The 27,693-nt window shown below is 39.2% G+C and overlaps 1 protein-coding gene across 1 annotated transcript; it reads right to left on the reverse strand.

Annotated features, from left to right (window-relative positions):
• Nucleotides 1-2,070: 2,070 nt before the first annotated feature.
• On the reverse strand, nt 2,071-5,654 carry LOC140835385 (uncharacterized). Its single transcript, XM_073200877.1, has 5 exons — nt 5,288-5,654; nt 4,164-5,143; nt 3,292-3,307; nt 2,800-3,162; nt 2,071-2,688 (listed from the first exon to the last, which is right to left on the reverse strand). Exons 1-5 carry the CDS (start codon nt 5,652-5,654, stop codon nt 2,111-2,113), a joined length of 2,304 nt encoding a protein of 767 aa, XP_073056978.1. The 3' UTR covers nt 2,071-2,110.
• Between the last annotated feature and the right edge of the window lie 22,039 nt (nt 5,655-27,693).

The raw sequence follows: 27,693 nt of genomic DNA on the forward strand, positions 1-27,693 counted from the left end.
TATGACTTGAGACAAAAGGCTGGGGAGGAGTCCTAGCTTCCGAGATCAAGCAAGGAGCAGCGCAGATTTTAGCTGATGCAGGGAAGAAGGGGCACAGCCAAGGGACTTTGGCCTGGGCTGGGCTGGGATGGGCCCTTAGGGTCCTAAGAGGGTGCACAAGGGTCTGGAAACGGACTGGTGCGGCTTGGGTGGCTGCTGGCTCGAGAGAAAACGAGACAACCTTGAGGGAGCATGATACGAAACCTCGTACGAATGAAAAGCAAGCACGACTATCGAAATCGCACCCTCAGTTCAATAACAAACATGGATCGATTATGTTGTCCCGATCATTTTTTAAACAAGTGACGATTTGTGATATTCACCTCTAAGCGATTAAAACTTAGCAACAAATATCAACGATAAAACAATTGAATTTCAAACGAACCTTCAAAGATCTTGTTTTGACAATCCGAGCGAAAAACAATCGAAAAACGCCACAAAGATACAATCTTTGATAAGTTTGATTTGGGTTGAAGATCAAAGCAAAAATGCCTTGAATATTGAGAGAAAATCTCCAATAATGTTTATCAATTTGAATTATCTCGTTTTAGGTCTGATACATTGCATATATATTCAATAAAGCATGAAAAAGTAGTGTAAAAAGGCTTAATTAAGATAACTAGCAAATTTTGACACGGAAGTGAAGAACCGCGGGTGCGGTGCAGCTTCGGGAAAAAAATAAAATAAAATAAAAAATATTTTTTTCCGATTATCACGGACCGCGGGTGCGGTTCTTGTTTTAGCGCGGGTGCGCTAGACCTTCGGTAATTGGACCGCGGGTGCGGTCTCTGTTTTAAAGCGGGTGCGTTGGACCTTCGGCAATTGCACTTGAATAACATTCCAAAAACCTCCAATATTATTCCCATGATTCCCAACCTCCTCTAATTTAGTCACCCAATTTGTAGATCCTCCTTGGTAGTTCATCATAAGTCCTTGAAGTGCTTCTTTAAACTTCTTGCTACGTCTCCTCGTTATAGGTCCTTCGGGCAACTCCAACGACTCCCATGCTTTCTTTGGTGCTTGATCAACCACATTTGCATCATTTTCCCTTCTTGAAAAGGATTTGTCCTCAAATCTTGATCATCTCCTACATAAAACAACGAAAGATCACTAACATTAAAAGTAGAACTGACATTGTACTCACCTGGTAGGTCTAATTTGTAGGCATTGTTGTTAATCTTTTCAAGCACTTGAAATGGTCCATCACCCCTAGGTAAGAGCTACAAACGTCGTTTTTCTGGAAATCTTTCCTTCCTTAAGTGCAACCAAACCCAATCTCCCTTTTCAAAAACCATCTTTTTCCTCCCCTTGTTGGATTGCTTCGTATATTGTAAATTCTTCTTCTCGATGTTATTCTTGACCTTATCATGCAAACTTCTAACGAATTCAGCTTTCTTCTTGCCATCCATGTTCAACCTTTCACTCACAGGCAAAGACATCAAATCCAAAGGAGTTAAAGGATTAAAACCATAAATAATCTCAAATGGTGAATAATTCGTAGTAGAATGCACGCTACGGTTATAAGCAAACTCAACAAATGACAAACATTCTTCTCAATTTTTCAAGTTCTTTTTGAGTATAGCACGCAAAAGTATGCCTAGAGTTCTATTAACAACTTCAGTTTATCCATCTGTTTGAGGATGACATGTAGTAGAAAACAACAGTTTAGTGCCAAGCTTAGCCCACAAATTTTTCCAAAAGTAACTCAAAAATTTAACATCACGGTCAGATACAATAGTCCTAGGCATACCATGCAACCTAACGACTTCCTTAAAGAACAAATCTACAATGTTTGATGCATCATCGGTTTTATGAAAAGCAATAAAATGTGCCATCTTAGAGAATCTATCAACAACAACAAATATTGAATCCCTCCCCTTCTTAGTCCTCGGCAACCCCAAAACAAAGTCCATAGAAATATCAACCCAAGGTTCACTGGAAACAGGAAGTGGTGTATACAATCCATGTGGTTGTATTCTAGACTTAGCTTGTCTACAAGTAATGCATTTTTCACAAACACGTTCAACATCACGTTTCATATGTGGCCAATAAAAATGCTCATGCAAACAACTCAAAGTTTTAGCCACACCAAAGTGCCCATCAAACCTCCACCATGTGCCTCCCTCACAAGTAATTCACGAATTGATGACTTAGGAATGCACAATCTATCTTCTCTAAATAAAAACCCATTATGCAAATAAAATTTATCATGTGGACCATGCATACATGTTTCAAATATCTCCTTAAAATCTTCATCCAACAAATACAACTCTTTCATATGTTCAAATCCCAAGATTTTCGACTCCAAGGTAGAGATTAATACGTACCTCCGTGATAGTGTGTCAGCCACTACATTATCCTTACCTTGTTTGTATTTGATTATGTAGGGAAATGTACCTATGAATGCCACCCACTTAGCATGCCGCTTGTTCAGTTTCTGTTGTCCCTTAAGGTACTTTAGAGACTCATGATCGGTACGGATTACAAACTCCTTAGGCCTCAAGTAGTGTTGCCACATCTCCAAAGTCCTCACAAGCGCGTACAACTCCTTGTCATACGTTGGATAGTTCAGTGCTGCTCCATTGAGTTTCTCACTAAAGTACGCCAGTGGTCGTCCTCCTTGCATCAAAACCCCACCAATACCTACACCTGAAGCATCACATTCAATTTCAAAAGTATTAGAAAAATCAGGTAAAACAAGTAAAGGCGCATTAATTAATTTTTGTTTAATAATATTAAAAGTCTTCTCTTGCTCTTCACCCCAATAGAATGGAACGTTCTTCTTAATCACCGCCGTCATCGGTGCCGCCAGTGTGCTAAAATCTTTTACAAACCTCCTATAGAAGCTTGCAAGACCATGAAAGCTTCGAACTTGACTAACATTAGCAGGCGTTGTCCAATCTCGAATAGCATTTACCTTGTTCTCATCCACTTGTATCCCCTGTGAACTTACCACAAAACCAAGAAAGACAAGTTTGCTTGTACAAAAATCACATTTCTTAAGATTAGCATATAAATGTTCACCCCTAAATGTTGTCAGTACAAGTCTTAAATACTCAACATGCTCTTCTAAATATTTGCTATACACAAGAATATCATCAAAATAAACCACAACAAATTTCCCTATGTAAGCATGCAAGACATGATTCATCAACCTCATAAAGGTACTAGGAGCGTTTGTTAAACCAAAAGGCATTACCATCCACTCATATAACCCATATTTGGTTTTAAATGCTGTTTTCCACTCATCACCTTCCTTCATCCCAATCTGATGATAACCACTCTTCAAGTCAATTTTACTAAAAATACATGCACCATGCAACTCATCTAACATATCATCTAATCTAGGTATGGGATGCTTATACTTGATGGTTATGTTATTAATTGCCCTACAATCCACACACATACGCCATGAGCCATCTTTATTAGGAACTAGTAAAACAGGTACAGCACAAGGAGACATGGACTCACGCACAAAACCCCTATCTAACAACTCACTTACCTGTAGTTGTAGCTCCTTAGTCTCCTCCGGATTGCTTCTGTAAGCTGGACGATTTGGCAATAAACTTCCGGGTACCAAATCAATTTGGTGCTCAATCCCCCTCAATGGTGGTAATCCTTGAGGTAGCTCCTCCGGAAATACATCTTCAAATTCCTGCAAAAGTGAAACAACAATGCTCGGAAGGGATCCGGCTATATCACTTGTGTTAAAGAGAATCTCTTTGTAAAGAATCAACACAAGTGGATCATGTGTATGCAACAATTGTTTCAACTCACTCTTTTGGACCATATATGTTTTCTTTTTGACCTCTTTCCTCTCATTTTTTTCCCTCATTTTTCTTTTGTATGGCTATCTCACTTTTCCTTTTAGCCATTTCATTTTTGTTTTCAAAGGTCATCTCACTTTTTAATTCACTCTTTTTTCCCGCCTCATCTCTCTCTTTTTTTTTCAATTGGTCCTCCAACACTTGCTTTGGGGACAAAGGAAGTAAAAAAATGGGTTCTTTCTTGAGTACGAAAAAATATTTATTTCTAAACCCATCATGTGTCACTTGCCTATCATATTGCCATGGTCTTCCTAACAAAATATGAAAAGCATGCATTGGTACCACATCACACAATACCTCATCAATATACTTCCCAATCGAAATTGCAACCAAAACTTGTTTGTTCACCATCACTTCGGCACAGTCATTCAACCACTGTAGCCTATATGGTTGAGGATGTTTCAAAGTAGGAAAGCTCAATTTTTCCACCATCTCAAGACTAGCAACATTGGTACAACTCCCTCCATCTATAATAATGTTGCAAACTTTGCCACTGACCAAACATTTAGTATGGAACAAGTTTTCCCGCTGATTCGTCTCCTCTTCTTTGACTTGGGCACTCATGATACGCCTAGTCACTAATGCTTCACCCAAAACTGCCTCATATCCCTCAGCAGGATCCTCTAATGCAGGCATCTCATCTTCATCCTCTCCATCATCTCCCTCACTATGAGATTCATACTCCCCATAATTATTCAACACCATCACCCTTTTATTGGGACATTGGCTAGCAATATGTCCAACTCCTTGACACCTAAAACATTTAATATCTCTAGAACGATTAATAGGAGTTTCAGGTTTACCTTGCACTCCCTGCTTAGGCACCTCTTGTTTAATGTCAACTTTGGGCTTGACCACTACCTTGCTTTCTTCACGTTTAACAACATTGGAACGCCAAGATGTTGATGTATTACCAGATTGTGTGGTACGACTAACTCCTCTCCTTTTCAGTTGTTGGTCCACTTTTATCGCCATCTGCACCATTTCATCTAGATCCAAGTAATGTCTAAGTTCCACTTGGTCTTGAATTTCCCTGTTCATATGACACAGAAAATGAGCCATAGTAGCCTCACTATCCTTATCTATGTTTGCTCTAATCATGACTACTTCCAATTCTTTATAGTAGTCCCCAACACTCTTCACACCCTGTCTCAAAGTTTGTAACTTCTTAAACATTTCTCTATAGTAGTGATTTGGTACAAACCTCTTCCTCATTATGCTTTTCATCTCAGCCCAAGTTTCTATAGGCCTCTCATTGCATCTTCTCTTAGTAGTCACTAATTGATCCCACCAAATAAGTGCATAATCAACAAATTCAACCACGGCCAACCTAACCTTCTTTTGTTCGGAATAATGGTGACAATCAAACACGAATTCAACTCGCTTTTCCCATTCTAAATAAGCCTCTGGATCCGACTTACCATGGAACGACGGAATTTTAATCTTAATGCTACCTATGTTATTATCTTCCTTGTTCCCATCATCGTACCTACCACGTAAGGCTTCTCTTCTTCCCCTACCAAATCCTCTATCTCTTCTGCTCCTACTCCAGTTCTCGTTTTGACTCTCCTCTTCTACTCCCAATTCATAATCATCCTCTTCTTCTTCGACTGTACCCAAACCTTTAGGCTTAGATTTATTTTCACTAGTGCTAACTTCAAGCCTATCCAACCTCTCATATAAAGGATCCAACTCGGCCCTCATCATTCTACTAAAATGCCCAAATAACGCCTCCATATGAACCTTAGACAACCCTTTGTTCGTACTCTCTCCTACTTCCCTCTCCATTTTAATTTCAGATTTTGTACCTGCAATAAAATGTTAGTAGAAATAAAAGATTTTCCTCACCCAAATTCTCACGATCACTCCAAAGAAATAACACTCGCACTCAAATGTTTATTTTTTCACTCTAATTTGATAGTTCTCTCAAAGGTGTGCTCAATCTTTATATTTTCTTTTTATCAAACTAACAAGATTCAACTTGTGAACACTTGCAACTGTCTCACTTGGATTGCACAAAAACAAGAACGATAGAATAACACTGAACAATTTTTTTTCGATGATTCTGGATTATCAAATAACAACGGATGATATAAATAACGCAGATCTTAAAATAGAACAAAGGATAACTCAAAACTGAAACATAACGAATTTTGTTTTTGTTTTTGATAGATATGACAATAGAAACAAAAGTATAATACAGATCTGACGAATTTTTAAACAGATCTGAAATGATAACTTACTTGAATCAAACAGAACAAGAAGCTCTGATACCAAATGATACGAAACCTCGTACGAATGAAAAGCAAGCACGAATATCGAAATCGCACCCTCAGTTCAATAACAAACAAGGATCGATTATGTTGTCCCGATCTGTTTTTAAACAAGTAACGATTTGTGATATTCACCTCTAAGCGATTAAAACTTAACAACAAATATCAACGATAAAACAATTGAATTTCAAACGAACCTTCAAAGATCTTGTTTTGACAATCCGAGCGAAAAACAATCGACAAACACCACAAAGATACAATCTTTGATAAATTTGATTTGGGTTGAAGATCAAAGCAAAAATGCCTTGAATATTGAGAGAAAATCTCCAATATTTTTTATCAATCTGAATTATCTCATTTTTGGTCTGATACATTGCATATATATTCAATAAAGCATGAAAAAATAGTGTAAAAAGGCTTAATTAAGATAACTAGCAAATTTTGACACGAAAGTGAAGAACCGCGGGTGCGCTCCCTGTTTGACCGCGGGTGCGGTGCAGCTTCGGGAAAAAAAATAAATAATTTTTTTTTCCCGATTATCATGGACCGCGGGTGCGGTTCCTGTTTTTGCGCGGGTGCGCTAGACCTTCGGCAATTGGACCGCAGGTGCGATCTCTGTTATAGCGCGGGTGCGCTGGACCTTCGACAATTGCACTTGAATAACATTCCAAAAACCTCCAATATTATTCCCATGATTCCCAACCTCCTCTAATTTAGTCACCCAATTTGTAGATCCTCCTTGGTAGTTCATCATGAGTCCTTGAAGTGCTTCTTTAAACTTCTTGCTACGTCCCCTCGTTATAGGTCCTTCGGGCAACTCCAACGACTCCCATGCTTTCTTTGGTGCTTGATCAACCACATTTGCATCAGAGCAGGGTTGCGCGTGAGCTGCTGTATTGGTGCGGAGCTTTGTGCGTGACTCAAGGGCTCGGGCTGGGGGTGGCTCGGGTCTGGTACTGGTCTAGGGTCAGTAAGGGTCATAGGTGTTTGGTGGTTAAGGGCTGGTAGAGTCCTAAGGCAGCTAGGAAACCTAATACAACTAGGACACCCTACACGCACATACACATGCAAACGGGTCTACGGTCCAGAAGGGTTTGAGCTAGCTAGGGCTAGCTTCAGGGGCTTGGGCTTAGTCAGGAGGGTTTCTAGATGGGTTTGCTCAGGTTTGGCTCGAGGTGGCTCAGGCGTGGCTCGAGTATTTTAGGAGATGGCTCGATGGGTTCGTCTAGGCGTCAAAAACGAGAATTTAAGAAGGAAAATTGGAACCATGGGTCCACGGGTGTGGTTCATGGTTCACAAGGGTAGAATAAATAATAAAAATGTTATGTTTAAAATTTGGGATCAAAATAATGAGTTTCGGATTTATTTGGGATTTAATCGCCTCACGAAACGTTAATTAAAAAATTAATGCAAACGCCAAGATTTAATCTTATTAAAATTATAAAAAATTATATTTAAGCTCAAATAATTAGTCAAATCCTAAGTTCTTAATTTGTGAATTTTATATTAAGTTTGGTTAATTCGGGATTAAAACGCATTAATATCTTATATTTCAAGATTAATTTAAAAGTCCTTGATTTAAGCTAAATAAAAATATGAAAAAATTCACGTAGTCTTAAATAATTATTGGGACATGTTAGAGTCAATGAAATTAAGAAAATGTCAAAAAAGTGAAATTTTACATCTATGGGAAAAACTGTAATTCCCAAACATTAGTAAACGTCATGGCAGTGTCCTGAATGCTGTTTATATGCTACTATGATTATTTTAAATGGTTATGGATTTTTATGATATTAAAATGTTTATTTTAAAATGTTTATGATTTTTTATGATGTTAAAACGTTTATTTTAAATGTTTATGATTTAATATATCAAAATATTATTTTAAATGTATGATTTAATATGTTAAAATGTTGATTTTAAACGTTCTTGGATTTTTATATATGTTAAAATATTATTTTAAAAGCTCATGGATTTTTATGATTTAATATGCTAAAATGTTTATTTTAAATGTTTATGGATTTTTATATGTTAAAGGGTTTATTTTAAAATATTTATGGATTTTTATGAGGAAACGGTGACGTTAAAAGATATGTTGCATGCTTCTTTTAAAAGAAAAATGATATTATATGTATGCTTTTATTAAGTGATGGAAATACGAAATGTTGAAGGACGTGAAGGGATTGTGACTAAATACGATGATATATTGGAAATATCGTGAGGGTTATGGTCCCAGTGGGAGCCCGACGATCGTGTTTCCTTGGATATGGATACGAATATGTTAATACGTTGGCCAAGGTCCAGTTGACCGGTGAGAGTGTTGCTGGTGTCCCCGCCGCCCAGTACTGTGGTTTTATAGATGGATCCATCGCCTAGTACGAATCCGAATACGAGTCACAATCACGATCTGAATTCAACAAACACGAATTTGAATATGAATACGAATATGGATATGAATATGTTGATATGAATATGGATACGAATATGAATATGTTATGTTTATGCAAAAGTTTATGAAAATCTTTATGAAAATGTTCATGTTTAAAGATGATGCATCATTATGACAAAGTTTTTATTTAAATTTTATGCATCATGAAAATGTTTACGAAAATGTTATTGTTTAAAGTTTATGCATTTTCATGAAAATGATATTTTAAGTACAAGTATTTTCAATGTTGTATGTGATCTTTATATGTAGTACTTGTGAAAGGATTGGTTAACCTAATAAAGAGTGTTTAGAAGGGGGGGGGGGGGGGAGGTTGAATAAACACTCCTCGAATTTAAGTATTCTTCGACAATATGAGTTCAGTTATGTTACAAACTGATACTAAATATCCCGTCGGTCAATGACAATCAGTTAAATTGAACAAAACAGTTGCGGAAAATGAACTGACTGAAAGATAGAGTATCTAACTGAAAAGTAACGACTAAAGTAAAGATAACACAATATGTTTCTGGATGTTCGGAGACTTGAATAACTCCTACGTCACCCCTTCTATCACGAAGATAGGATATCCACTAAAAGACTTCGATCAAATACAAGATATTGCACTGACCCACTTCAATTTGGACTTATCACTTTGCCACAACTGAAACTCTTAGTATGTAACACTTTTACAGATGGTAACTGATCTTGGCACAACTTAGAAAAACTATCAAAGATTACAAAGTGCCATTTAAGCTCGAGAATGTAGCCTTGAATGCTACTGATAAAACTAGTAAGCGAGAGCTTTTGGCTTCTGAGTATGAGTAGATATTTTAACAGCGTAAATTGTTGTTTTTTCGGCTGCTATCTTCGATTATTTATAGGCTTCTATCTCAACGGTAACATTAAAGGATATTTGAATATTCTAACCGTTGATTGCCACGTCGATATACTCTGACAGTCGTACACTGCTTTTCTGAAATGCGGCGTTCCACTACCAGTTGCAGGTAGTTGTACTATTTGTCGGTTGTCGCTTTCAACTGATGACGTGTACAGCTGAGAGATCAGCTGGTAAAGAATCAGTTGACGAGAATGAACTTCAGTTGTATCGAACAGTTAACTGAATTCAGCTGATGACGTGTTCAGTTGACGATCAGTTCAGTTGGTTTCAGTTGCTTAGTCCAGTTGGTTCATCGTTTTTCAAAACACCGGAATTAAGTTTCCAACAATTTCCCCCTTTATGGTGTTTGACAAAACTAGAGTAAAATATAACTGAATAACTGAACTCATAGTAGATAAAATAAGAAGTAGATTCAACTGAACTCATATTCTTCCCAAATACAAGAATTTAAGATTTCTTCTGTTGTTCTAAAATCTCTTTAAGCTCTTCCCCCTTTTTGTCAAACTGCTCCAACTTAAAAGATAATTTCCGAACGTCAGTAGCTAGAAGCCGGACAGAGGTGGAAATGTTTTCAATAGCAGAGGTCATTGTGACTTGCAGCAAATCTATCTTCCTGGAAACTAGTGTCTCTACATTGTCAACTCGTTTGTTAATAGAATCTTGAGTTGCAGTGAGGCTCAATGCTATCCCCTTATTCTTCTGGATTTCTTCAACTGCAAATGAGAGAGAGGTAACAGCAGTTTGGATAGCTTTCAGCTTTTCAGAATTGAAATGTTGAGAGTCTTCCAATTTTAGAGTGTGAGACAGTTGCGTATTCTGAATTTTTGATATGGCTGAGAGCATATGATTCATACTATCCTGCATATTTTGAATTTCTTCGAGAACTAGATCAAAATCTGAAGAGGATGGAGGAGGGGATTGATGAGAGGTTCCTGGTTTCTCTGTAGTTTGATCAAAAACCACCAAAGCTTGGTCAGTTGCTACTGTTTCAGCAGAAATCTGAACTGACGTGATTACAGCAACTTCTTCTGGAATTGGAGGTGGAGAAGGTGGATTCTGATCAGCAGGTGAGCTTTCTTGATGAATAATAGGGTCTGATGAAGTCAAAACTGGTGCCTCTAACGGATGATCTTGAGAATAAATCGGCACATCAATTGAAAGGGTTTGGTCAGCAGATGAAACTTGCTGAACTAGTGCTTCTGAAGAAATAATAGCCTCTGGATTGTTTTGATCAACGGAATGATCAACTTTATCAGAAGTAGGCTCGCTCAAATGGGATTCTTGTACCACTGCTTGAATAATTTCCTCAATGTTTGCAAAGGATAATTTTGCTTCAGTGTACATTTGTTGTTCAGCAGGAGGTGATTGAGGCATATCCTGAACTGGTTCTTCAGTTGGAACAAGAACCTGTTCTGAAGATGGTTTTTGCTGCTCAGAAGACGGTTCTTCAACTATTTCCTCTTCATCATCGTCTGACTCTCCTTGATGAAGAACTAACTCTTGATTTATTTCCCAAAATTTTATCTGAGATTGTAACCCAACCAGATCAGTGTCTAGCTGAGTAATTACTGCTTGATCAGCATAGGCAGTAGGATTTGTGGGTATGTAGTTGGTCTTCAATTTGCCAATGATTTGAGCAAACTTCTTGGCTCTCACCTGATCAAACAAATAATATTTTCTTTCCATAGCCTGAGCAACTGTGGCAGCTTTCACCGTTCTTAGAACAAAATCTTCCAGTTTGATAAATGCGTTCAGCTGTGATTTCTTCTTCAGTTGCTTGGCAAAAATTTGAGTGCGATAAGCTGTCCAAGCATCGTATAGTTGAAGTTTTGATGCTGCAAAATTGTTAACCCTATCCCAAACAAGGTCAATGAGCTCTTCAATCAACTTGCCCTTTCCTTTATCAGTACTCAGAATGTGTGGAATTTCAAGTCCAGTGCGAGTAGCATCCACCCATTCTATAATAGTGATGCCTTTGGGTCGGGCAGGTGCCACACCAATAGGAAGATTGATATGAATTAGCGGAGCTTTGGTTTTAACTGATTTCTTCTTTGCAGTAGCTGAGACATCTGGTGGAATGACTGTCAGAGGAAGTGCTTCAATAGGCTGCTCAGCAGTTGAGGACGTTATCTTCTCAAAGGTGATGGATTCCTCGACAGACGTTGGGTTCTTGGTTTCTTGGTGATTTTGGGGGTGGAGTCGTCTCTGTATCGGACGCACCCAAAATGAGTTTCCTCTTTGCTACCTTCAGTTGAGCCAATGTCTTGGCATTTTTCACTGATTTTGGGGAAGCTTGATGAGTCCCACTCTCCTGTTTGATCTTGACAAACTGAGCAAGAGAAGTGTCCAATTTGGTCTTGAGTGGCAGAGTACTCTTCGCATTGAAGACTTTGAATTTTGATGATCTTTCTGAATCATCAGCCACTAACCCCTTTATTTTCAGCAGATAGCACAGTTGCACTGTGAAGCCTTTGGACTGTTTGGAAGACAAAAACATATTCTTCAAAATATTGAATTTAAGATGCTTCCAATTGAATTTACGCTCGGCCATAATGATTGAAATGGCTCGAAATTTCTCCAACGTGAGTGCAGCAAAAGATCCAGCCTTCGCCAAAATCCCTTTGGCGACTACATCAGCAAGTAACTGAACCTCGTGCTTCAGCTCCTTCTTTGGATTGGAAACATTGATTTTCCGTCCATCAGCAGAAAGTGAGGTTTGTATTTCTTCAATATCAGAAGCTTTAACATCCGAGAGGTGTGCCAATCCATCAGAAGGTAAAGAAAATATTTCTCCAAAAGAATCTTCAGTGATTGTCAGCAACTGACCATTGATAGTAGCAGTGATGTTTCCATCAGAATCGATCATACTGCTAGAGTAGAATTCTTGAAGCTCTTTGGAGTAAATCTCTTGTGATGATTTTCCCAAGAATGTCCTTAATCCAGCAGTTTCAAGTTTTTGAAAAACTTTCTTGACATCATCATCACCGAAGAATAGAATTGATCCGAAATTGATAGCTATTGCATTCAGCATATAAGCGGGAATTTGATTCGCCACTTGGAACTGAATGATTTCCTGGAAAAAGGATAGAAGGATGAAATTTGTTTTTGCGCTCAGGAGTTTGTAGATGAAAAGAAAACTGAAATGGAGCGGGGAATAGTACATATGTACGTGACGATTCAAATTCTGGACACGTGTAAGTCCATAGAAATTTTGAATGACAATGTGTGTACGTGTGCTATATGTTAGAGTAGGTGCCCGTCGAGCCAAGTGTTGGCCGAGTGTTCACAATGAAACTCTATGTATAAACGATCTTTATTTTGATAATATTTGAAATTATTAATTTTGGCACTTCTTTATCTGTATACCCATGCTAGTTGCATAGATAAAGTCCTTGAATATACAAATAGTAGAAAGAATATGAGATGCTCATATGATGAGTATCATGAAACTCATATTTGGAATACTGTATATTCTAAACAGTTCCTAGTCGATTCAGCCGCCGCTAAGAAGGATATATGCCGCTCGAGTTAGAGACTAGTATCTGCAATGTGAGTACCATGTTTCATTGGTAGGGGACATTGTGATGTCCGATCATGCAGATAGGTGCTCCTGGTAGAGTGCACTGAACAACCCTCCATAAAGGACTTTCCAAGTGGTTCTCATTTATCGAGTGGAAAGGTCCTAGTTTATGGTTGTACACCATTAGTCCTTATGACCCGGGACAACATTGAGACTCTGTGTGCTAGAATTACACTTTGGCTTGTTTACCGACTCTCATGGGGTCATCAGGTGGCAAGGTTGGGTGTTCTGTCGAAACATATAGGAGTCGATGCATTGTAGTCGGGGATTCACCGCTTACCTTTGGGTATGGATATCCTATGTGTTCTCATGTGTATGTAGATTGAAATCTCTGATCAGAGTATGGTGGTAATTATGAAAGGGGTTTCATAGATTACACCATCGATGCAACTACGACATGACACATAGTATCGATTCATTGACAACTCTCGATAAACCAATGGTTGTCGAATCGGTCGGGATATATGAGTTGAAGGACTGTACTGTACGCTAACCATAATTGAATTGTTCTTGCAGGCACTATCATTTGATACCTAGGGAATCATGTAAGCAATGTTGCTAGGCGTTTAACATGGTTGGTTGGGTACTATCAGACTTGAGTTCTGACGTTCTTGTTATCAAGGGGTTGATAAGTAAGAATAGAGCAATTGGGGTATGCTCATATAAGGACATGTTTAGTCCGAATCACATGGAGATATGAACCCACGGCTAGTTGTATCAATGAACCATTGAGGGCCACACAAGTGCTGGCTTTCTAGATCCGGTTGAGAAGTAAAATAGTTCAATGTGTTGAACGGCTTACAAAGGAGTTTATAAGCGTAAGGAAAATAGAAGTATGACTTCTATGAGAGAAATGTAAATTTTAATTTATGGAGGTGTTCCTAAATTAAAAGTTGGCCAAGTGAATAATGTATTTGAAAATTGTGATTTTCATATATATTATTATGGACTAAATTAAATTAATTCAAGTGTTGAATTAATTAAACACTAGTGGACCTAGTAGAGTCCAAATAATTAAATTAATTCAAGTGTTGAATTAATTAAATTAAATTGAATCTTGTAGAGCTCAATTTAAATAAATTATTTAACTAGTGGACTTGAGTAAATTCAAGTAATGTTTGATTAGTCTCAAATATGCTTGAGATAATTAAATTTAGTCCATGGTTTTTTAATTTGTTAAAAACCATATAATATATGCATGCATGGGAGGTGAAGGGTTGGAGACAACTTTTGCAACTATCAAGGCTTGGCATGCTACTTTTGTCTCTACTTTTTGCAAGACCAAGACAAGTCTCCCTTCCCCCATTCAAGCATCACAATGGCCGAAACTTCATCACTTTCTTCTCCAAGTTTTCTCTCAATTTTCTTCTTCAAGAGTTGAGGAATGAAAAATACTTCTCTTTGAAAAATGCTCTAATTTTTCTAGTGCAAAATTAGAGTGGTTCTAGCTAGTTGGTGGTGGGCTTAATATTTGAGCAAGGTGGGCTCAAAGGAATCTTGAAGATTGTCTTGCCATTGAAGAGCTTAGTTGTATATCAACTAAGTTGGAGCCATCATCAATCTTTTAATATTGATAGGTACATTTCTAAACACACTATGAATGTCATCTTTGTGTTTTATTGTATTTGCTACACAAAGAACATGGTGGCCGAAATTTTCTTGTGTAAAATTCGATTTTTTGAACTTCCGTTGCGCTTCCGGTCACCGTAAACGATCCCCTTTCAAGTGGTATCCGAGCTATGGTTACGTTTTTGTGTAGCAACTACAAGATATTATATTGAGATCGATTTCTAACCGCATGAGTGTAATTTTTGCAACCAAAAAAAGAATCAAGGCATGAAAGGGGTACTTCGGGCAGCATGTTGCTGCCCGTGTCGGGCAGCTCGGGCTGCCTGAGGGGCTGCCCGTTTCGGGCAGCAAGGGCAGCCCGAGGGGCTGCCCGAACGTCCCTCTTTTAAAAATAAAAAAAAAAATTTTGTTGCCGGAATCCGGCGACGGCGATGACGACTAGGGTTTCCAAAAGTGTTTTGGATTATTAAAGTGTCATGGGCCTTGAGTTGTTGGGCCATTGGATGGCTAACATAATTGTGAATTTTAAATTGGCCAAAATGTTTTTGGTGAAAAATAAGTTTTTGGGCTCTTAAGTTTAAAATTACAAAAGTTGCAAACATTTTCTCATGAAATATATATTTTAAGTTGGACTTTAAATATTTATAGTAAATGGTGATTTACAAGAAATTCGGTTATAAATAAATTAATTTGAAAGTAGACAAATGTGTTTGTATACTTTGTTAATTTAAGTTTATAATCGTGGCGGTTAGTGATTGGATCAAGATATATAATATTGGATCAATTAATTATTGTGATAATTAATTGATGGTATATGATATGTGATATTATGCATGAAGGATGATCAAAAGCCCAAGCCCAATTTGCTAGGTGTATGCTAGGATATTTTGTGTTGAATAATTGTAATAATTATCAAATTTAAAGTGGGCTTGGTTTATGGCCCGTTCCCACCCCATGAGATGTATCCCTATTTGCCATGGATATTTATTTGTAAATATTAGTATAGTGGATGATCAAGATTGGAAGATGGTGGCCATGATGATTATGAAGATCAAAGACATGTAAATATTGGAAGCTAATGTAATAGTTGCATTTGCATCCCATGTATTTCCTTAGGATTGGACCTAGGCACGTATTTAGCTCACACGGTCCGTTAGTATTGGGGGCGATTGATCATCCTTGTTTTGTTTATTATTTATAATATATACATGATATGTTATAAATAATGAGTATGTGCGTTATTATTATGATAATAACAAAGTTGCATGAATCCGGCAAACATACGATCAAACATGGCGAGCTTTTAAAATAAAAATTAATGATGAGACCTTTCAAAATTAAAAAAACCCTCATTTTGAATAAGATTCAAAATTAATATCAAGCCCGAAAAGGGGAATTATAAATTTGTTTATAATTTCCATGTCTTCCATCGACAATGGGTGCATGACGAAGCTACCCGTACTCGGGGCTCGGCTCATATTATTGGGGGAGCTTTGGGTGCCGGAAAGCTGTGACATCCATTGACATAGTGATGTGAACTACGTGGAACTCCCATGATTTTGGATCATATTATTGAGGGAACTCATGACGACCGTCCATTAAGGTTCAACATCGATGGGTAAGGCTTGACACGTGAAGATGAAAGACGTCGTATTATTGGGTCCTAATCAAACGTGAGACAAAAGTTTACGTAGAGGGTTGCATTGTGATGCAATTGGAAACTACCTTTTAGGAATTGTGATTGGCTGATATTATTCGGGATCATGATTCGCTAATTGGACCTTACGTACCTACTGAGGAAAGAAGTTTCCCGTTTTCACTAGAGGGTAGTGAAAGATGTCAAAACAGTGGGAGTAAACATTTATAAAGTTAAAGTCCATACTTTATATCTTACTAAATATTTTAAAATAGTCATTAAAATTTATCTGTTTACTCTTCAGTACTATTTGACAATGTCTTCAATTCGCAATCCGCTTTCTGCCATACTCGAAAAACATGTGTTAACCGGACCTAACTACCTCACTTGGCTAAGAAACCTGAAAATCGTCTTGAACTCGGAAAAGATTGCATATACACTGACTGAGTCGCCCCCTGATAAGGCTCCGACTGATTGCACTCGTGAGGAATTGCAGACCTACAAGGATTGGTGTGACCATGACTTGAAGGCCAAGTGTTATATGCAGGCTTATATGAATGATGAGTTGCAGAGGCGTTTTGAGGGTGCAAAGAGTGCTGCTGACATTCATTTGCACCTCAAGGAGCTCTTTGGTGAGCAGACTCGGCCTCTTAGGCATTCTACCGTCAAGGAGCTAATCACTTTGCGCATGCGAGATGGGGCCTCGGTCCATGAGCATGGCCTAAAGTTGATTGGGCTCGTGGACAAGCTTGTTGGCATGGATTTCATGTTGCCTTCGGAGTTGACCACCGACGTGTTGCTGTTATCGCTGCCTAGCTCATTTGATCCTTTTGTGGTGAATTTCAATATGAACAAGATGGAGCCGACCCTTGAGGAGTTGGTGAACATGCTTGTGACTTTTGAGTCCACCATCAAGAAAGAGAAGTCGGTTCTTTATGTGGGTTCTTCATCTGGTACGAAGACCGATCCACGTGGGAAGAGGAAGAAGCGTTCTTTCCAACGTCCCAAGAAGAACGTGCCCTTGAAGAGGCAAGCTCCGAGTCCCGTTGTGGTAGCTACACCAGATAAAGCTAACAAGACTGTTGATATTTGTCATCACTGCAAGAAGCCTGGACATTGGAGGCGTAATTGCAAGGAATATCTTGCCCAGAAGGGTTCTGGAAAGGGTATGTTCTATATTGAAGTAAACATTTCAATTAACTCTACTTCTTGGGTATTGGATACCGGCTGTGGCTCACATCTCTGTAATGATTTGCAGGTGATGGGAAGAAGTAGGAGGCTCAGGGAAGGTGAGACCTTCTTGATGATGGGCAATGGAGCAAGAGTTGCTGCCAAGGCTGTAGGAGATGTTTACTTGCATTTGAACAATGATTTTAAGTTTGTTTTGAGAGATGTTTTGTTTGTACCAGATTTGGTGAAAAACATTATTTCCATTTCTATGTTGGACAAAGATGGATTTTCTTGTTTATTTAGCAAAGGTGTTTGCAACATTTACAAGAACGAACGTTTAATTGGTACCGGAGAAATTGAAAACGATCTCTACACCTTAAAATTGAAAGATATTCCACTTAACAATGTCTAAGCTGTAACAACAACAAACAAGCGCAAACACGATACTCTAAATTCGGCACAATTATGGCATGCTAGAATAGGACATATTTCCCTAAGAAGGATGAACAAGCTAGTGGGAGTGGGCATGTTTAATATGTCTGATATTAATGCTCTCACGACTTGTGAATCCTGTCTAAAAGGAAAGATGACCAAAATTCCCTTTAAGGGCCATGTGGAGCGAGCCAAAGGGTTATTGGATTTGATCCATACCGATGTGTGCGGTCCGCTTAGCATCACCACTAAGCATGGACATGCCTACTTCATCACCTTTACCGATGACTTTTCGAGGTATGGGTATGTGTATTTGATGAAATACAAGTCTGAAGCCTTTGAAAGGTTCAAAGAATACAGAAGTGAAGTAGAGAAGCAATTGGGACGAAGCATCAAGACACTTCGATCGGATCGAGGTGGTGAGTACTTGAGTGCTGAGTTCCAAGAGTATCTTAGGGAGAATGGGATTCTCTCATAGTGGACTCCGCCAGCTACACCACAGTTGAATGGTGTTTCGGAGCGTCGTAACCGGACTTTGATGGACATGGTTCGGTCTATGATGGGGTTCACGGAGTTGCCGCCATCCTTTTGGGGATATGCGCTTGAGACAGCGGCACTGTTGTTGAACAATGTCCATTCAAAGGCAGGTGACAAGACTCCATATGAGATATGGATGGGTAAGCCACCCAAATATTCTTATCTTAGAATATGGGGGTGCCCTGCCTATGTGAAGCAGGTAGTGGGAGATAAATTGGATAGTCGATCCATTTTATGTTACTTTGTGGGATATCCAAAGAATTCTGTTGGATATTACTTCTATCATCCCCAAGAAACAAAGGTGTTTGTTTCTAGGAATGCAACCTTTTTGGAAAAGGAATTTCTATTGGATAGAAAAGGCGAGATGATAGAACTCGAAGAGGTTCGAGAGACACCCACAATTATAGAACCCACGCCCGAAGAGCCAAGAGAGGAGATACGAGCTCCTAGAAGATCCGAGAGAGTCTCGAGACCACCTATGAGGTATGGTCTGTTTCTTGAAGAGGACCATGATGATCCTAACCTTGGATGTGATCCAAGGACCTTCAAGGAAGCATTATCCGATGCCGATTCATCCAAGTGGCTTGAAGCAATGGAATCTGAGATGAATTCCATGCATTCGAACCAATTGTGGAATCTCGTGGATCCACCTGAGGGAATTGTTCCCATAGGGTGTAAATGGATTTACAAGAGGAAACTTGGGGCGGATGGGAAGGTATTGACCTTCAAAGCGTGATTGGTGGCAAAAGGATATACTCAAAGACAAGGAGTTGACTTTGAGGAAACCTTTTCTCCAGTTGCAATGTTCAAGTCCATAAGGATTTTACTAGCCATAGCTGCATGGTATGACTATGAGATATGGAAGATGGATGTTAAGACAGCCTTTCTTAATGGGGATATTAAGGAAGAAATTTACATGTCTCAACCCGAAGGGTTTACATCTGTCGGAAGTGAGCATATGGTATGCAAATTTCAAAGATCTATTTATGGTCTAAAGCAGGCATCTAGGAGTTGGAACCTTAGATTCGATAGTACAATCAAAGAGTTTGATTTTACTAAGAATCCTGAGGAACCCTGTGTGTACAAGAAGGTCAGTGGGAGTGCTGTGACATTCCTGGTGCTGTATGTTGATGACATTCTACTCATTGGGAATGATGTAGGAATGTTGCAATCAACTAAGATATGGTTAGCAAGCAAGTTCTCGATGCAAGACTTGGGTGAAGCATCTTTTGTATTAGGTATACAGATCGATAGAGATAGATCAAAAAGATTGCTTGGTCTCACCCAGTCTACATACATTGATACCATCCTGAAGTGGTTCTGGATAGAGGACATCTACCAATGTGTCCTGACATGTCCCTATCCAAGTCTATGTCTCCCAAGACTGATACGGAGATAGCGGCGATGACACACATTCCATATGCATCTGCAATTGGTAGCATCATGTATGAGATGATATCTACACGTCCTGACGTGGCTTTCGCACTAATTGTAGTGAGTAGATATCAATCGAACCCTGGTCTTCCACATTAGAAAGCTGTGAAAGACATCCTCGAGTACTTGAGGAGGACCAATAAATTGTTCTTGGTCTATGGGGGTGGAGAACTAAAATTGGAAGGCTATACCGACTCTAGCTTCCAAAGCGATATTGATGACTCAAAGTCAACCTCTGGATTCATATTCATGCTCAATGGTGCTGCTGTCTCTTGGAAGAGTTCCAAGCAAGACAGTACAGCGGATTCCACCACTGAGGCAGAATACATTGCTGCATCAGCTGCAGCAAAGGAGGCTGTTTGGATAAGGAATTTCGTCCAAGAGTTGGGCGTCATTCCTAATGGAGTTGCTCCTGTCCCGGTGTTTTGTGACAACACGGGAGCCATTGCTCAAGAAAGGAGCCGAGGTCTCATCAGAAGTCCAAACACGTATTGAAAAAGTACCACATCCTCAGAGAGATCGTGGAAAGAGGAGATGTCATGATTGACAAAGTCGACTCCGCAGATAATGTTGCTGATCCGCTAACTAAACCTTTACCTAGACCATTGTTCGAGAAGTATCGCGAATCGATGGGTTTGAAGCATGTGGGTAGTTGGCTCTAGTGCAAGTGGGAGATTGTTAGAGTAGGTGCCCGTCGAGCCAAGTGTTGGCCGAGTGTTCACAATGAAACTCTGTGTATAAACGATCTTTATTTTGATAATATTTGAAATTATTAATTTTGGCACTTCTTTATCTGTATACCCATGCTAGTTGCATAGATAAAGTCCTTGAATATACAAATAGTAGAAAGAATATGAGATGCTCATATGATGAGTATCATGAAACTCATATTTGGAATATTGTATATTCTAAACAGTTCCTAGTCGATTCAGCCGCCGCTAAGAAGGATATAGGCCGCTCGAGTTAGAGACTAGTATCTGCAATGGGAGTACCATGTTTCATTGGTAGGGGACATTGTGATGTCCGATAATGCAGATAGGTGCTCCTGGTAGAGTGCACTGAACAACCCTCCATAAAGGACTTTCCAAGTGGTTCTCACTTATCGAGTGGAAAGGTCATAGTTTATGGTTGTACACCATTAGTCCTTATGACCCGGGACAACATTGAGAGTCTATGTGCTAGAATTACACTTTGGCTTGTTTACCGACTCTCATGGGGTCATCAGGTGGCAAGGTTGGGTGTTCTGTCGAAACATATAGGAGTCGATGCATTGTAGTCGGGGATTCACCGCTTACCTTTGGGTATGGATATCCTATGTGTTCTCATGTGTATGTAGATTGAAATCTCTGATCAGAGTATGGTGGTAATTATGAAAGGGGTTTCATAGATTACACCATCGATGCAACTACGACATGACACATAGTATCGATTCATTGACAACTCTCGATAAACCAATGGTTGTCGAATCGGTCGGGATATATGAGTTGAAGGACCGTACTGTACGCTAACCATAATTGAATTGTTCTTGCAGGCACTATCATTTGATGCCTAGGGAATCATGTAAGCGATGTTGCTAGGTGTTTAACATGGTTGGTTGGGTACTATCAGACTTGAGTTCTGACGTTCTTGTTATCAAGGGGTTGATAAGTAAGAATGGAGCAATTGGGGTATGCTCATATAAGGACATGTTTAGTCCGAATCACATGAAGATGTGAACCCACGGCTAGTTGTATCAATGAACCATTGAGGGCCACACAAGTGCTGGCTTTCTAGATCCCGTTGAGAAGTAAAATAGTTCAATGTGTTGAACGGCTTATAAAGGAGTTTATAAGCGTAAGGAAAATAGAAGTATGACTTCTATGAGAGAAATGTAAATTTTAATTTATGGAAGTGTTCCTAAATTAAAAGTTGGCCAAGTGAATAATGTATTTGAAAATTGTGGACTAAATTAAATTTTCAAGTGTTGAATTAATTAAACACTAGTGGACCTAGTAGAGTCCAAATAATTAAATTAATTCAAGTGTTGAATTAATTAAATTAAATTGAGTCTTGTAGAGCTCAATTTAAATAAATTATTTAACTAGTGGACTTGAGTAAATTCAAGTAATGTTTGATTAGTCTCAAATATGCTTGAGATAATTAAATTTAGTCCATGGTTTTTTAATTTGTTAAAAACCATATAATATATGCATGCATGGGAGGTGAAGGGTTGGAGACAACTTTTGCAACTATCAAGGCTTGGCATGCTACTTTTGTCTCTACTTTTTGCAAGACCAAGACAAGTCTCCCTTCCCCCATTCAAGCATCACAATGGCCGAAATTCATCACTTTCTTCTCCAAGTTTTCTCTCAATTTTCTTCTTCAAGAGTTGAGGAATGAAAAATACTTCTCTTTGAAAAATGCTCTAATTTTTCTAGTGCAAAATTAGAGTGGTTCTAGCTAGTTGGTGGTGGGCTTAATATTTGAGCAAGGTGGGCTCAAAGGAAGCTTGAAGATTGTCTTGCCATTGAAGAGCTTAGTTGTATATCAACTAAGTTGGAGCCATCATCAATCTTTTAATATTGATAGGTACATTTCTAAACACACTATGAATGTCATCTTTGTGTTTTATTGTATTTGCTACACAAAGAACATGGTGACCGAAATTTTCTTGTGTAAAATTCGATTTTTTGAACTTCCGTTGCGCTTCCGGTCACCGTAACCGATCCCCTTTCAAGTGGTATCCGAGCTATGGTTACGTTTTTGTGTAGCAATTACAAGATATTATATTGAGATCGATTTCTAACCGCATGAGTGTAATTTTTGCAACAAAAAAAAAAATAAAGGCATGAAAGGGGTACTTCGGGCAGCATGTTGCTGCCCGTGTCGGGCAGCAAGGGCAGCCCGAGGGGCTGCCCGAACGCCCCTCTTTTAAAAATTAAAAAAAAAAATTTGTTGCCGGAATCCGGCGACGGAGCTTCGGCGACGGCGATGACGACTAGGGTTTCCAAAAGTGTTTTGGATTATTAAAGTGTCATGGGCCTTGAGTTGTTGGGCCATTGGATGGCTAACATAATTGTGAATTTTAAATGGGCCAAAATGTTTTTGGTGAAAAATAAGTTTTTGGGCCCTTAAGTTTAAAAATACAAAAGTTGCAAACATTTTCTCATGAAATAAATATTTTAAGTTAGACTTTAAATATTTATAGTAAATGGTGATTTACAAGAAATTCGGTTATAAATAAATTAATTTGAAAGTAGACAAATGTGTTTGTATACTTTGTTAATTTAAGTTTATAATCGTGGCGGTTAGTGATTGGATCAAGATATATAATATTGGATCAATTAATTATTGTGATAATTAATTGATGGTGTATGATATGTGATATTATGCATGAAGGATGATCAAAAGCCCAAGCCCAATTTGCTAGGTGTATGCTAGGATATTTTGTGTTGAATAATTGTAATAATTATCAAATTTAAAGTGGGCTTGGTTTATGGCCCGTTCCCACCCCATGAGATGTATCCCTATTTGCCATGGATATTTATTTGTAAATATTAGTATAGTGGATGATCAAGATTGGAAGATGGTGGTCATGATGATTATGAAGATCAAAGACATGTAAATATTGGAAGCTAATGTAATAGTTGCATTTGCATCCCATGCATTTCCCTAGGATTAGACCTAGGCCCGTGTTTAGCTCACACGGTCCGTTAGTATTGGGGCGATTGATCATCCTTGTTTTGTTTACTATTTATAATATATGCATGATATGTTATAAATAATGAGTATGTGCGTTATTATTATGATAATAACAAAGTTGCATGAATCCGGCAAACATACGATCAAACATGGCGAGCTTTTAAAATAAAAATTAATGATGAGACCTTTCAAAATTAAAAAACCCTCATTTTGAATAAGATTCAAAATTAATATCAAGCCCGAAAAGGGGAATTATAAATTTGTTTATAATTTCCATGTCTTCCATCGACAATGGGTGCATGATGAACGCTACCCGTACTCGGGGCTCGGCTCATATTATTGGGGGAGCTTTGGGTGCCGGAAAGCTGTGACATCCATTGACATAGTGATGTGAACTACGTGGAACTCCCATGATTTTGGCTCATATTATTGAGGGAACTCATGGCGACCGTCCATTAAGGTTCAACATCGATGGGTAAGGCTTGACACGTGAAGATGAACGACGTCATATTATTGGGTCCTAATCAAACGTGAGACAAAAGTTTACGTAGAGGGTTGCATTGTGATGCAATTGGAAACTACCTTTTAGGAATTGTGATTGGCTGATATTATTCGGGATCATGATTTGCTAATTGGACCTTACGTACTTACTGAGGCAAGAAGTTTCCCGTTTTCACTAGAGGGTAGTGAAAGATGTCAAAACAGTGGGAGTAAACATTTATAAAGTTAAAGTCCATACTTTATATCTTACTAAATATTTTAAAATAGTCATTAACATTTATCTGTTTACTTTTCAGTACTATTTGACAATGTCTTCAATTCGCAATCCACTTTCTGCCATACTCGAAAAACATGTGTTAACCGGACCTAACTACCTCACTTGGCTAAGAAACCTGAAAATCGTCTTGAATTCGGAAAAGATTGCATATACACTGACTGAGTCGCCCCCTGATAAGGCTCCGACTGATTTCACTCCTGAGGAATTGCAGACCTACAAGGATTGGTGTGACCATGACTTGAAGGCCAAGTGTTATATGCAGGCTTATATGAATGATGAGCTGCAGAGGCGTTTTGAGGGTGCAAAGAGTGCTGCTGACATTCATTTGCACCTCAAGGAGCTCTTTGGTGAGCAGACTCGGCCTCTTAGGCATGCTACCGTCAAGGAGCTAATATCTTTGCGCATGCGAGATGGGGCCTCGGTCCATGAGCATGGCCTAAAGTTGATTGGGCTCGTGGACAAGCTTGTTGGCATGGATTTCATGTTGCCTTCGGAGTTGACCACCGACGTGTTGCTGTTATCGCTGCCTAGCTCATTTGATCCTTTTGTGGTGAATTTCAATATGAACAAGATGGAGCCGACCCTTGAGGAGTTGGTGAACATGCTTGTGACTTTTGAGTCCACCATCAAGAAAGAGAAGTCGGTTCTTTATGTGGGTTCTTCATCTGGTACGAAGACCGATCCACGTGGGAAGAGGAAGAAGCGTTCTTTCCAACGTCCCAAGAAGAACGTGCCCTTGAAGAGGCAAGCTCCGAGTCCCGTTGTGGTAGCTACACCAGATAAAGCTAACAAGACTGTTGATATTTGTCATCACTGCAAGAAGCCTGGACATTGGAGGCGTAATTGCAAGGAATATCTTGCCCAGAAGGGTTCTGGAAAGGGTATGTTCTATATTGAAGTAAACATTTCAATTAACTCTACTTCTTGGTTATTGGATACCGGCTGTGGCTCACATTTCTGTAATGATTTGCAGGTGATGGGAAGAAGTAAGAGGCTCAGGGAAGGTGAGACCTTCTTGAGGATAAGCAATGGAGCAAGAGTTGTTGCCAAGGCTGTAGGAGATGTTTACTTGCATTTGAACAATGATTTTAAGTTTGTTTTGAGAGATATTTTGTTTGTACCAGATTTGGTGAAAAACATTATTTCCATTTCTATGTTGGACAAAGATGGATTTTCTTATTTATTTAGCAAAGGTGTTTGCAACATTTACAAGAACGAACGTTTAATTGGTACCGGAGAACTTGAAAACGATCTCTACACCTTAAAATTGAAAGATATTCCACTTAACAATGTCCAAGCTGTAACAACAACAAACAAGCGCAAACACGATACTCTAAATTCGGCACAATTATGGCATGCTCGATTAGGACATATTTCCCTAAGAAGGATGAACAAGCTAGTGGGAGTGGGCATGTTTAATATGTCTGATATTAATGCTCTCACGACTTGTGAATCCTGTCTAAAAGGAAAGATGACCAAAATTCCCTTTAAGGGCCATGTGGAGCGAGCCAAAGGGTTATTGGATTTGATCCATACCGATGTGTGCGGTCCGCATAGCATTACCACTAAGCATGGACATGCCTACTTCATCACCTTTACCGATGACTTTTCGAGGTATGGGTATGTGTATTTGATGAAATACAAGTCTGAAGCCTTTGAAAGGTTCAAAGAATTCAGAAGTGAAGTAGAGAAGCAATTGGGACGAAGCATCAAGACACTTCGATCGGATCGAGGTGGTGAGTACTTGAGTGCCGAGTTCCAAGAGTATCTTAGGGAAAATGGGATTCTCTCACAGTGGACTCCGCCAGCTACACCACAGTTGAATGGTGTTTCGGAGCGTCGTAACCGGACTTTGATGGACATGGTTCGGTCTATGATGGGGTTCACGGAGTTGCCGCCATCCTTTTGGGGATATGCGCTTGAGACAGCGGCACTGTTGTTGAACAATGTCCATTCAAAGGCAGGTGACAAGACTCCATATGAGATATGGATGGGTAAGCCACCCAAATATTCTTATCTTAGAATATGGGGGTGCCCTGCCTATGTGAAGCAGGTAGTGGGAGATAAATTGGATAGTCGATCCATTTTATGTTACTTTGTGGGATATCCAAAGAATTCTGTTGGATATTACTTCTATCATCCCCAAGAAACAAAGGTGTTTGTTTCTAGGAATGCAACCTTTTTGGAAAAGGAATTTCTATTGGATAGAAAAGGCGAGATGATAGAACTCGAAGAGGTTTGAGAGACACCCACAATTATAGAACCCACGCCCGAAGAGCCAAGAGAGGAGATACGAGCTCCTAGAAGATCCGAGAGAGTCTCGAGACCACCTATGAGGTATGGTCTGCTTCTTGAAGAGGACCATGATGAGCCTAACCTTGGATGTGATCCAAGGACCTTCAAGGAAGTATTATCCGATGCCGATTCATCCAAGTGGCTTGAAGCAATGGAATCTGAGATGAATTCCATGCATTCGAACCAAGTGTGGAATCTCGTGGATAAGGAATTTCGTCCAAGAGTTGGGCGTCATTCCTAATGGAGTTGCTCCTGTCCCGGTGTTTTGTGACAACACGGGAGCCATTGCTCAAGCAAAGGAGCCGAGGTCTCATCAGAAGTCCAAACACGTATTGAGAAAGTACCACATCCTCAGAGAGATCGTGGAAAGAGGAGATGTCATGATTGACAAAGTCGACTCCGCAGATAATGTTGCTGATCCGCTAACTAAGCCTTTACCTAGACCATTGTTCGAGAAGCATCGCGTATCGATGGGTTTGAAGCATGTGGGTAGTTGGCTATAGTGCAAGTGGGAGATTGTTAGAGTAGGTGCCCGTCGAGCCAAGTGTTGGCCGAGTGTTCACAATGAAACTCTATGTATAAACGATCTTTATTTTGATAATATTTGAAATTATTAATTTTGGCACTTCTTTATCTGTATACCCATGCTAGTTGCATAGATAAAGTCCTTGAATATACAAATAGTAGAAAGAATATGAGATGCTCATATGATGAGTATCATGAAACTCATATTTGGAATACTGTATATTCTAAACAGTTCCTAGTCGATTCAGCCGCCGCTAAGAAGGATATAGGCCGCTCGAGTTAGAGACTAGTATCTGTAATGTGAGTACCATGTTTCATTGGTAGGGGACATTGTGATGTCCGATCATGCAGATAGGTGTTCCTGGTAGAGTGCACTGAACAACCCTCCATAAAGGACTTTCCAAGTGGTTCTCATTTATCGAGTGAAAAGGTCCTAGTTTATGGTTGTACACCATTAGTCCTTATGACCCGGGACAACATTGAGACTCTGTGTGCTAGAATTACACTTTGGCTTGTTTACCGACTCTCATGGGGTCATCAGGTGGCAAGGTTGGGTGTTCTGTCGAAACATATAGGAGTCGATGCATTGTA

This window comes from Primulina eburnea, chromosome 6 (genome assembly GCF_022965805.1).
Source record: "Primulina eburnea isolate SZY01 chromosome 6, ASM2296580v1, whole genome shotgun sequence".
Classification (NCBI taxonomy): Eukaryota; Viridiplantae; Streptophyta; class Magnoliopsida; order Lamiales; family Gesneriaceae; genus Primulina; species Primulina eburnea.